This window comes from Convolutriloba macropyga, chromosome 7, assembly GCF_964194025.1.
Source record: "Convolutriloba macropyga chromosome 7, txConMacr16.3, whole genome shotgun sequence".
NCBI classification, from domain to species: Eukaryota; Metazoa; Xenacoelomorpha; order Acoela; family Convolutidae; genus Convolutriloba; species Convolutriloba macropyga.
The window spans coordinates 48,402,589-48,416,129 of record NC_134474.1 but is presented as its reverse complement, the minus strand read 5'-3'; the positions used below and the strand labels follow the sequence as shown (position 1 = coordinate 48,416,129).

The following is a 13,541-nucleotide window of genomic DNA, read 5'->3' as shown; positions in this document are numbered from 1 at the left end:
AAAGTCACAACGCGCAAGCAATAGCAGCAAAAGAGTAAGTGCTGATGATAATAACGAAAATGCGGTTACTTAAGAATCCGAGCCTGCTTTCATAGGACCTTAACCAAGGCCCAAGAGAAAACATTTACTTGTGCAGGCTTACGCCTAACTGCACTCAAGCTCAGATTGTATCATGGTGCAAAAAAGATGCACCTAAAGTTCAACATACACTGAACTTCTAACACCTGAACTTTAGCTGACAAGCACCTAATTGTTCTGGAAGTGTTTATATTATACTACTCTTCCTTGCACATTAGAAACAAATATTGCGTGCTTGGGTGATATAAACCTCCCAGGCAGCAACGTTTTTCGACGAAGCAGGTCTATTACAACACGTGCATGTACCTATCATATGGCTGGCAACGCTTTTGACCTGGTAGTTTCAAACAACAGTGTTAGCGTCGTTTACGAAATATAATATCTGAGTGCTTGATTGCCAAACATCTGACCATAAACTCAATATGCACCTAGACTACCGAAATGACGCTGCCAATTCCTGATTGAAACACTTTCTTCAACCGTTGAAGAATATGTTCCTATTGAGCATCGCAACCATAAAATCCTCAGCTACCCTTTCTTTGAGCAAAAATGAAAAATGAAAAGGTGTCAGGGGAAGCTGAAAAGAGCTATAGATCTCATCCAACTGTTGAGAAATAATTAATCTTCAAGGGCCGCTTATCCAAATTCAGAATTTTTTGTCACGAAAAGTTTATTTTTAACAAGGGGTTAATAGGAACCGTGATTTGAAATCAAAAATCGCCAAAACCCAATGAACTACTTGGCCTAAACATTGCCAGCAGATTGCCGGAAAATAGCCGCCATTGGCGCGCTAGATGCACATCGGGATTGAAACAGAAAATGGAAGAAGAGACTGAAATTAACAAAATTTCTCCTAAGTCTCAAAAATTGTTCTAAATCAGTGTGCAGTTTCAGTTGGATTCTAAACCTATATTTACTTCAGCTTCTAAACTGAAGGGTATTAAGCTTAATACTAATATCAGCTAGCAATCGCTCTAATGAACTTTGATAACCTAATTCAAAAAGCCTTAATGACCGGGCTTTATAGGTTTATCCCGTTTCTTTTGATTTTGCTCTTTTGACATTGACCGTATTCACAATATTGCGTAATTCAATGCGTGAAAGAATTTAGAATCTATTTAGTTGAAAGAGTGAGTGAGGTAATTCAGAAGTCAAACGTGAAAATCGTGACTTACGTAAAACGATCAAAAGGGAAGGCGAACTAAAAAAAACATAGCAGGACAAGTCCTGACTTACAATTCAAAGAATTTTCATTGACTAAACACACGACTAGACCTAGTAGGGACTATGAGTGAACTGCGAAAACCATTTCCAAAAAAATCAGAGCAAAAAATTTAAAAGAACAAAATCAAAGTTAAAATGCAGCATGTGAACAAAAAACCACTAGTGAAATTTGGTTTCAACAAAAATAGGCCCAGAATGAACTATGACTGGATTGGGAAAACCATTTTAAAAAATCCAATCCAAAAGTCGAAAAAAACAGTAAAAATCAAAGTGAAATTGCCGCATGTGAACAAAAAAACCACTAGTGAAAAAACGAATTTTTGTTCAAACACCGTTTTCTCACTCTACTTTAAAATTAGAGTTAAAAAATTTCACGCCTCAAAACCACTCGCATTTTCGCTCCATTTGCTGTTTCTGCGTGACCAAAATCACTAATCCAATTTGACTTCGAAAATCATGAAAAGGTATCAACAGATCTTTAAAAAAAACTTGGCCGGAAGAATTCCGGAAACGACTCGAAGCGAAAATCCATTTAAACGCCATCCAACTACTCATCAAACAAAACGTGCCTTCACTAATTCATGCGGATCATGCTTTATGTTATTAACGACGACAGAATCACCAAGTGAGAACTGCTCAGGTATAGCTGAAGACATCCAGAAATCAGCCCTGTGCTCGGATAGAGCAAAGTTTTCTCCGGAAATCCTCGCAAAACAGGTGCTCAGATAGAGCTGAAAAATTACACCTCTAGAGATTTTCCGTTAGATCAGTGCTCAGTTAAAGCTGAAGACCTCGAACTGCCTCTGAAATGATCTACTGCTACTGAAAATGTGCTCAAATAAAGTAAAGGAATCGGAGAACATCGATTGCATCTCCTGCGGCGTTCAAGCTCACAGATCGTATGTCGGCACAACAGCCGCAATCCATGGAACCCTGACTTGGTCTTGTTTTTCATGTGGACTACGCTCATTAAAGTTATACTATTTTCCATCAAGGACCTGAAAGCTAAATTGGAAAAACTATAATCAGCCCCGCTCAAATGGAAACACTTCAAGCTGACGATGATCAAACAAATCCCGACGCATAAGCTCCGATTAATTCAAAATCCTATGCCAACATTGCTTCAAGTTTCATTTACAAGTAGAAAGTCACAACGCGCAAGCAATAGCAGCAAAAGAGTAAGTGCTGATGATAACGAAAATGCGGTTACTTAAGAATCCGAGCCTGCTTTCATAGGACCTTAACCAAGGCCCAAGAGAAAACATTTACTTGTGCAGGCTTACGCCTAACTGCACTCAAGCTCAGATTGTATCATGGTGCAAAAAAGATGCACCTAAAGTTCAACATACACTGAACTTCTAACACCTGAACTTTAGCTGACAAGCACCTAATTGTTCTGGAAGTGTTTATATTATACTACTCTTCCTTACACATTAGAAACAAATATTGCGTGCTTGGGTGATATAAACCTCCCAGGCAGCAACGTTTTTCGACGAAGCAGGTCTATTACAACACGTGCATGTACCTATCATATGGCTGGCAACGCTTTTGACCTGGTAGTTTCAAACAAGTGTTAGCGTCGTTTACGAAATATAATATCTGAGTGCTTGATTGCCAAACATCTGACCATAAACTCAATATGCACCTAGACTACCGAAATGACGCTGCCAATTCCTGATTGAAACACTTTCTTCAACCGGTGAAGAATATGTTCCTATTGAGCATCGCAACCATAAAATCCTCAGCTACCCTTTCTTTGAGCAAAAATGAAAAATGAAAAGGTGTCAGGGGAAGCTGAAAAGAGCTATAGATCTCATCCAACTGTTGAGAAATAATTAATCTTCAAGGGCCGCTTATCCAAATTCAGAATTTTTTGTCACGAAAAGTTTATTTTTAACAAGGGGTTAATAGGAACCGTGATTTGAAATCAAAAATCGCCAAAACCCAATGAACTACTTGGCCTAAACATTGCCAGCAGATTGCCGGAAAATAGCCGCCATTGGCGCGCTAGATGCACATCGGGATTGAAACAGAAAATGAAAGAAGAGACTGAAATTAACAAAATTTCTCCTAAGTCTCAAAAATTGTTCTAAATCAGTGTGCAGTTTCAGTTGGATTCTAAACCTATATTTACTTCAGCTTCTAAACTGAAGGGTATTAAGCTTAATACTAATATCAGCTAGCAATCGCTCTAATGAATTTTGATAACCTAATTCAAAAAGCCTTAATGACCGGGCTTTATAGGTTTATCCCGTTTCTTTTGATTTTGCTCTTTTGACATTGACCGTATTCACAATATTGCGTAATTCAATGCGTGAAAGAATTTAGAATCTATTTAGTTGAAAGAGTGAGTGAGGTAAGTCAGAAGTCAAACGTGAAAATCGTGACTTACGTAAAACGATCAAAAGGGAAGGCGAACTAAAAAAAACATAGCAGGACAAGTCCTGACTTACAATTCAAAGAATTTTCATTGACTAAACACACGACTAGACCTAGTAGGGACTATGAGTGAACTGCGAAAACCATTTCCAAAAAAATCAGAGCAAAAAATTTAAAAGAACAAAATCAAAGTTAAAATGCAGCATGTGAACAAAAAACCACTAGTGAAATTTGGTTTCAACAAAAATAGGCCCAGAATGAACTATGACTGGATTGGGAAAACCATTTTAAAAAATCCAATCCAAAAGTCGAAAAAAACAGTAAAAATCAAAGTGAAATTGCCGCATGTGAACAAAAAAACCACTAGTGAAAAAACGAATTTTTGTTCAAACACCGTTTTCTCACTCTACTTTAAAATTAGAGTTAAAAAATTTCACGCCTCAAAACCACTCGCATTTTCGCTCCATTTGCTGTTTCTGCGTGACCAAAATCACTAATCCAATTTGACTTCGAAAATCATGAAAAGGTATCAACAGATCTTTAAAAAAAGACAGCGCCCCAATGCAATTCAAATTCTTTGAATTATAAAAAGGAGAGCGCCTAAATAATAGCCCGTTGAGAGGCTGACGGCGGCTATGAAAAAGAGACGAAGCCTTGCCAGTGACTTGGGGGTAACAATCAAAAGTTAGCAAACTATTTTCATACACAGTGAACACAAGAAAAGGCAAAATCTCAGCAGCCAGTCGAAATACTGAAGACAGCATAGAAAATAGCAAACTGTAGTCCTAAAACTCATTTTAGAGATATTTAGCAAGTCACTTTCACGCCTGCTGTCCGAATTCAATAACAGGATATGCGTCGTACACCCATACCCTTGACGAGAAACTTTTCGATCAATGGTCTCCTTTTCTACCTCCATCTGCTCGACTTATCCTTCGATAAGTGTAAATTCCTGGAAGTGTTCAAGGAAACCATAGCTAGATCTAAGCCTTAAAAACCTGATCTTGGCCAAGATGGCCCCAAAAGCTATCACTCACTGTCGCTTGACATGAATGAACCTGTTTTCATCCTTGCTTTTAGCGACTTTTAGACAAAATTGACTATGAAAAATTGTCAAGTCTACTGAAAAACCGATTGGTGTTTGCACTCGATTGATTTGTGTAACAGATCGATATCAAGACGTCGTAATCACTCATTCCAAATTTGATGGCCGAAAGGTCAAAGACTGAGTTCCACAAGAGTCAATCCTCGGCCCACTGATTTTCACTATCTAGATTACGCCGGTTGGAGATATTCAAGAAATTAAACCTTAACTATCAAACATATCCTGACAACACAGTCATATACACCCAACTATCAAAATCCACAAAAAACTTTTGTCCTCGAAGAGTTTGAAGTTACATAAGAAAGCTGTGCACGCAACTAGCAGTCTTTGTTTGAAAAGAAATCCAAGACGTTCTTTAGATGAAGAGCAAGAAGAATCAGCGCCAGGACAAATTATGTGCTAGCAGAGAAATTAGTCTCGAAGTAACATTTGATCAAACATGCTTGCTTCGAGCAACCTTCAACGCTTTATCAAAACTAGCAGGTCTGTAAAAGCTATCTGAAAGCATCTTATCTTAAACCTTTAACAACTGATATTCTCATTGAAAACTTATTCGTGATAACTGCTGTACATGCAATCGTTTCAATGAATTCTTTTGCTAAAATAATTTGGACACACCAACAAAAAATGAAAAGAGCCAAATATGTCAAGGAAATCTTTTATGCCAATTAAGAGTAAAAGACGTTCTCACAGAGCATTACAAAATCAAAACAGATATATTGAGCTATAAAGAATGAGGTATAAATAGAATTAAGAATACGAAAAAACAAAAAAGACAGAACAAAAGAAGGTTGAAAGCAGCGAAGGAAAACAGAAAAACGAGTCTGGGAGCAAGTCAACGTGAGGGAAAAGCAAAAAAGGGGAATTAACGAGAAAAAAAAGAAAAAACCGAAATTGATGAGACCGGAAAAAACAAAGAATAAAATGCAAGAGAAAAAATAAGAACATCAGGAACCCACCTTAAGAAAAACGATAGGAAACAAATAATTGAATCAAAAACAGACAAATAAAAAGCAAAGTTAGTAAACAACCGGGAAAAGAAAAAGAGATAGAGATAGAAAGGAGGAAAAATGAAAGTGAGCGATAGAAAGAACGCAACAAAAACGAAAGCGATAGAATGAAGGAAAATAGGACTGCAAAAAGAAAGAATCCGAAATCATGAGAGAGAAAGTAGAACAACAGCAAGATAGTGAGCAAGCGCAAAAAACAAAAGCAAAAATTTGAGTGCAAAAATATCACAGTTTATAGAAAACACTTGAAGAGCAGAAATAGAAGATCGCACAACATAAAAAAGAAAGATAAAGAAACTGAAGAGAAGAAGAGATAAAACAGTTCAACAGGGAAGAGAAAACAGAAAAATAGAAAAAACAGTAACAGAAAAAAAGAGAAAGGATGAATGTGCTAATGAAACACGATGGGTGTGCCCAAAACGAGGAATGTGCTGATAGAAAGGAATCGTTGGCAAGCCTTTGCGAATGCCTTTACGAAGTCAACAAACACAGAACTGAGTTAAAGGGCTGGCTAATGCCACTAAAAAATTTTCATCGAAAAAACTAAAGGAAAATTATATACCTATAAAGTTTTGTATGCACAAATTTATTAGTAACAGCCCTTAAAATGAAAAAGTCCTCTACTGAACGCTTAAAAATTTGTATTTATTTCAAGATCTTTTGGGTCTTTTACACTTCACAAATTTTTTTGCTGAATTCTGTATTAAAAATTTTTCGTACTGTGAAAATTTGACAGAACAAAAACTTTTCATCATCCTCATTTTAATCCTTGACATTTTCGGTGAGTGACTTTTCCTTCACAAGTTTTCAAGACAATCTTTTCCATCAACAACAATTTTTTCACAAAGAGTTACGAAAAACAATGATTTATTTCGGTCATAAACCCTCTTTGTCATGGCACAATTTCGATCATTTATCTTTTCAGCATCAGATGCTTTTCGGTCACAGACCGTTTTCTGGAGAAGTTTTTGGTCACAGACCTGTTTCTGAACAAATAATCGGCCAATGATTTTTTTCGACACTATTATTTTTGTTTATTGGAACACGGATTATTGTCTTTTTCTTTAAAAAAATTTCGGCAACAGGTTTTTTCGCAAAGCATTTTTCGGTAGATGACACGACTTCTTAGCAACATTTCGGTTCAATGACCTTTTCGCAACACTTTTCGGTCAATGACCTTTTTTTAACCCTTTTTCGGTCAATAACCTTTTAGAAAAATTAATCGGTCAATGACATGGTGTTAAAACATGCTTCTCAGTGATGCCTCTAAAACATGCCTCCTTATGTGTTCACATGATTAATATATAGAAGATAGATTAACCAGCTGAATTTTTTTCAGACAAACTAATGAAATGCCTACTATATCGAGAAATCAAGTTATACTCAATATGTTGAAATCCAGAGAAAACCTTGTTGAGCAGAAAAAACCGTACCGAAAAATTACATCTCGTCCACAACTACTTCGGATAATTTTCTTGGATTTTCTGAGTCTGTGTGCAGAATGTTGTAACCATTTCATGGCCATTTTACCTTATTTACAAACTCAAGTTGGTGTACTTCAATTATTCCTGGAGATAAAAGGCAGCATACAATTGCAAGAGGGAATCGGTGTTTTCGTGGTGTTGCGCGCAAATTAGACGTCCCTTTTTTCGTGCAGGGGAAAATTAAAATCAAACACTTATCGAAGGATGGCGTTCATGCAAACCCTGGTGACATCCGTGAACTAGCCTCAGGTTTTCGCAAAGCTGAGGGTGGCAAGGGGTATAATAAGAAATTACTCAGCCGACAAAAATATTGTCCACAGAAAGTGCTCTGATTTTAAAAAGATTTTAACGATATTATAATGTATCTGGATACGGCTGAAGACATTCCTACGAAAAGGACCGGTTGGGCTAAAGCTTCATAACATGACAAACGGTAATTGCAAAAGCTTTTTGAGTAACTTGTTCAATGAGCTTTCTTACGAGCCTGCCTGTCAAGCTCTTCCTCTAATTAATTATTATTCTCGCTCGTTTACGTTCAATGAGTATAAGTAATTATTCTGAAATATATGAAACTGATTTTCAGAATAATTTCCTTTTCGTCTTTTCTCCTTCAACACGATGTCTTAAAAAGATGAATCACCGAAACTGAAATTATATGCAAAGTATAAACGAAGTTAGCATAATCAGCAAAAATTGCACTAAAACGAAAATAAACATAGAAGACAAATTATATATGTACAATGCTCTACATCAGTGATTAAGAAACGAAACTTGCGAATCAACCTTTTAGTTTCAAACTGTACATAATGGCTTCAAATATTAACGAAAACTATACTTCAGGGAAAGAAATGTGTTATATAAATTTCAAGACGGTCAAATGATATGATAAAGGTTTAAAGTGAAAATACATACACATCAGTTTGTCAATGGGCGAAAAGATAATCACAGCTGTTTCTGTTCCCACTAACTGTCAAATAATGAGTTTAGAATTTTCATATCTTAATCACCGATTTAAAATAATGGATGCAGACTAAAATGCTGCTGGATGGTGAATTGTATCAACTTTCTGATTTAAAAAATTAATCCAATAAAGTAGGAAAGCAGAAACAGTTAAAAACAATGAATTATTTAATATATGTACGCGGATTTTCAATCCCCTTAACGGCTAGTTGCGACACTAAAAATGGAATACTTCAGTGATTAATAGCACGCATAATAGTTCACGGCGGGCTGAAAATACGAGTACATATATATCTATAACCAACAAAGAGGTCTACTGCTTTTGGTCACGCGGTATTAATGGGTTCACTCGGAATACATTTCGTTTCAGTCCATTAATACATCGACATGACAACATCGAAATGACAGTATTCCAATATACATTTATAGTCTATACACCACCTTATCACGTGACTTACTGGACACAACTACATTCCACGTGAACAAGAGGTTACAAATCACCACGAGGGGAGTTATCCAAGGTTAAGTCTTAATCTACAGGCACCAAGTGAGGGATATCATTTTGGAAGCACATTCGTAGCGTAAGTGTTGGGGGCCACCTTTGCATACATTGCAGTCATCTAAAACAAAAAAACTCCGTTCATACCGAGCTGGAACTTCCCAGTTTCATTAAGAAAATGAACACAACTTTTCCTAAGATCTGAGAAAAATACGTATTAAATATTTACATATGAAGGGAGTGTAAAGTACTCATAATTACTTTACCAGACCACAGAAAAGTTCAGTAAACAAGATTAGTCCATAAGAAATCTTTCTTTTACAGTCATTTTAGATGAATCTGTAGGATTTCCCAGTACACCACGTGGAATATTATTTGGGTCCTTCTTGCATTTATCAATAAAAATGTTTCCTTTAGCGGAACATAACCAACATTAACCCCTTGACGTTATTTGGGATTAAAACAAAAACATACAGGGCAGATTGCCGGAAAATAGCCGCCGTTGATTCCCATAACTCTATTGGGATTGAAAGAAAAGAAAATATCAACAAAAATTGATCTTTTGTACAAAAACATTTTTTAAGTGCGATTTATTTTGATGTCACTTCGTAGTTGAACATACTCCTGTCTCTCAGTGAGAGGCTACAGGGTCTAGTATGAATACCAATAAGCATTATAGATAGTAACTAAAACTTATGAGAACAAAGTTCAAGTGCCGGGCATCTAAAAATGGGCTTTATGGGTTTATCCCGTTTCTATTTCTCCGACTTTGATTTTTTATACTGATTCTCTTCATTTTGAATTGCTTTGCTGAGCAGCTGCTGTTTAAAAGGACTTTGAGAAGAATGACAGAAGATTGAAACTAGCCTAGAGAAGTCAAAATGATTCACGCAAAATGTCGAAAAAGCGGCAAAAAGGTAAAGCGAAAAAAGTTTGACGAAGTAAAAAAAAATAGGAGCGCTATAATAGCCGGTTGAGAAGATGAGGGCGGCTATTAAAAATAACAAATTGACAGCCTTTTCTTTCAACATAACAGACTAACGTCAATCTCTAAGAGCTGCCCTTCACACGATGAGTATGAGCCTCCAAGTTTCTGTGAATCGCATACTTGAGACTAGTGAGCTGAAACGCTCTAAGAGCACTTAATGACCGCTGGGCGCTACCTGTTTATCCCGTTTTTGAGGACAAAAAGTCAAATGGGTCAGACGAAAAATCGGTCAAGCGAAAAATTGCATCAAAGGCCGACATGACTAATATAATTGCTAAACTTCCTTTGAGAGCAATTAATAAGAAATGATTTTAAATAGACAAAGCTAAAAAAAATCAAGGACAAGACGCAATATAAAAGTGAAAAGGGGTAAAAAAAAGTGTTCCAATTTGCTGAGCAGTTTTACTTAGAGTTCACAATTATGGACAATTCATATTGTAAATTGATGGGCATTCCGCTTAATAAGAATACCAATGCAATTATCATTCATTTTAATAAATTTCGATTACCCAATGTAAATTTACATAAAGACCAGGCTTTGTCGTTTTATCCCGTTTCTTTTGATTTCGCTTTATTAATTTGACCGTATTCGCTATATCGCTAATTTGTTGAATGAATTCTATTCAATTCAACTGAATCCACTTCACACAAATTGCGACTTGTGTAAAAAGAAAGCTCTAACAATAAGTAAACATAACTTATTTGCCAGAAAACAGATTGCCAGAAAATAACCGCCATTGACTCCCATAAGCCCGATTGAAAGAACAGAAAGAAATGGAAAACAACTGGTTATTATTAATTCCAATAAGCATTAGAGATGGCAACTAAGTCTTTTGAGAAGATATTTTTGAGAAGTAGCGGCCGTCTAAAATGGGCTTTAAAAACCCTTTAAGAAACAGGGTTCCGAAAAAACGCGCTCTAAAAACAACTTGAATTTAAAAACTAGAAAAAACTAATAATTTAAAATTACGAGGGCACACAAAACCCATGATAATTTCCTTCAAGCAAATAAGAGGAAAAATTCTCGGAGAACAATTTGGAGGTCGTAACAGACTAAGAAAAACATTTTTAAAAATTCAATTTTTTTCTCATCTTTCTTTCAAAAAATGTTTTATAACAACAAAAATCCCTAGTATACAAACACTCCTCGAGTAATAGGCTTCGTTTGAAATCCGCTTACAGCAGTAAAACAAAAAATGCAAAAATTCAATTATAAATCAGCAAAGGAGCTGAAAAACCTCCAAATTAAAATAAAACATACTAACTATCACAAACTTTCAAATCTCTATAAAAACAAACCAAAAATTACTTAAAAAAATAACTAACATAAAACCTTTTAACCAAAAAACTAAAAACTATTTAAACAGCCGCATGTGAACAAAATACGCTCGCTTAGAATACTTTTTTCGCAACTCAATTTCTCGCTCTCCGAAACAGTGTTATTATAAAAAACCGCTCTTTTCTCTCCGATCTTTGAAAAGACGCACACGTTTACAACACTTGCTTCTCAGTCGAGAGCAATTAAAAACGGAGAGCGTCTATATAATAGCCTCTTCAGTAGTTTACGGGTGCTGTTAAAAATTTTTTGAATTCTTGTTAAACAAGAAATCGTAGGGCTTATATTTATTTATTTCCCTGAGCCATTTTTTGAATATATTTTTTTATTTGCTGCTTATACCTGAGTTCATTTTCCAAATGGATACACTATTTTCCGAGTTTCAATGCTATTTCATCTGATTAATTGCGATACCAAAAATAATGCACTTTATACACAAATTATACACGAAAATTATACACGAAAAATGAGAAGACGAAAAGTCCTATTTGGTCAAATAAACACACATAACCAACTAACGTCGGGTGAATCGCTTTGATACGACCCCCGAGCGGTTGACTCCGTCAGCAGCTAGCAACGGTATAGTGCGGCTAGCTTTAACTTAATTGAAGGGGCCTGAAAGATGTGCAGGCGTGGGGATTGGGGGTGAAGTGAGGGGGGCTGATGTGGATGGGGGGGGGGGGGGGTCACCCTCTAAGAACCACCCTTCACACGATAAGTATAAGTCTCCAAAACAGTTTCTGTGAATCGCATTCTTGGAGACTAGTGAGCTGAAAGGCTCTAAGAAAACTTAATACCCGCTGGGCGCTACCTGTTTATCCCGTTTTTGAGGTTGAAAATTCAAACGGGGCAGACGAAAAATCGGTCAAAAAACAAGACTACTGAAGACATGATATTGGGAAGATGTTATTACAAAACAACTACGGCGCTGCAGAACACACTTTAAGACTTTCATCAATTTTTTCTCAGTTTTGAAAATCATAGCTACCGAAAAAAATGAGAACACGAAGAGAAACTAAACGCGTAATTTGTTCCATATTCACGTCCTCCAACTTCGGCAAAAAATGGGTGCTTAACAATAGTTTCCATTATATGACCACGTATCTCCACAGACCAAAAAAATATGTCAGTACAACTTGTATGTGGAATCGATTTAAACGAAAAGCTTTAAAGTCGCTTTAAAATTGAGTTTTTCAGGTGCAAGCAAATGCTCGTGCGACCCTACAATATTAATTAAAGATGAAATCAATTTCGGCGCTTTTTTCAAACACACCCGGCAGATTGCCAGAAACTAGCCACCATTGATTCCCATAAACAAGGATTGGGATTGAAAGAAGAGAAAAGAACCAATGAAAAATTTGATTTGTAGAAACATTTTGATTTTGATGTCATTTTGGAGCTGAACATACGCCTGTTTCGTAGCGAGACAACACAGGGGCTAGTATTAATACCAAAAAGCATTAGAGATGTTAACGAAGAACAAAGTTCGAGTAACAGGTATCTAAAATTGGGCTTCATTGGTTTATCCCGTTTCTATTTCTGATTTTGTTTTTTTATAATGACTCTGTCCATCTAAGTTAAACAGATCTAAGGCGAAGCAAAAAAAATTTCATAAGACGAAGTAAAAAAACCAACAGGGCAAGTCCTGACATACAATTCAAAGAAATGTCATTGACTAAACAAAAAACTAGACCTAGAACGGACTGAGTGAAGTGGGAAAATTATTTCCAAAAAATCAGATAAAAAATTAAAAATCATTGTCAAAATGCCGCATCTGAACAAAAAACCACTCGTGAGCAATGGAAATTTGGTTCAAACAAAAAACTAGGCCAGAATGAACTATGAATGGATTGGAAAAACTATTTAGAAACAAATTCAATCCAAAAAATCGAAAAATCAAAGTGAAATTGCCGCATGTGAACAAAACCACTAGCGAGAAAGCGAATTTTTGTTCAAACACCGCTTTCTCACTATAAATTTACATTACACAGAAAAAATTTCACGCGGCGAAACCACTCGCTTTTTCGCTCCACTTCCTGTGTCGACGTGACCAAAATCACTACTACAAAAATCTTGAAAAATCATGAACATGTGTGATCAGATCTTAAAAAGACAGTGCCCCAATATAATTCAAATTCTTTGAATTGTAAAAAAAAAAATTAGGAGCACTATAATAGCCGGCTGAACAGCTGAGGCTGCTATTAATTAACGGTTAGTAAACTGCCACCAATTAATTAGCTACCTTAAATTCTGAACAAAATACTTATCACTCAATAATCCAAAGTCAAGCATGAAAAACAGTGTCACTTGATAGAGTCCTAGACAAAAAATCGTATAACAAATATAAGCAAACATAGCTGGCAGATTGCCAGAAAATAGCCGCAATAGCTTCGTAGATCTGCAGTCTCAAAAAAACAGTAAAAAAAAGAGACCAAAAAATTCGTCTTTTCATTAAAGGCTTAAACGTTAAATTTTGAT

The 13,541-nt window shown here is 36.0% G+C and overlaps 1 protein-coding gene across 2 annotated transcripts in view; it reads right to left on the bottom strand.

Moving 5' to 3' along the window:
* Positions 1-8,504: 8,504 nt before the first annotated feature.
* LOC142342926 (N-acetylglucosamine-1-phosphotransferase subunits alpha/beta-like) overlaps positions 8,505-13,541 on the bottom strand; it is an 81,240-nt gene continuing 76,203 nt past the window's right edge. For both annotated transcript variants that reach the window (XM_075394603.1, XM_075394604.1), the window contains one exon: positions 8,505-8,860. In XM_075394603.1, the coding sequence (XP_075250718.1) occupies positions 8,798-8,860 (63 nt within the window). In that variant the 3' untranslated portion in view covers positions 8,505-8,797. The remainder of the gene's footprint in view (positions 8,861-13,541) is intronic.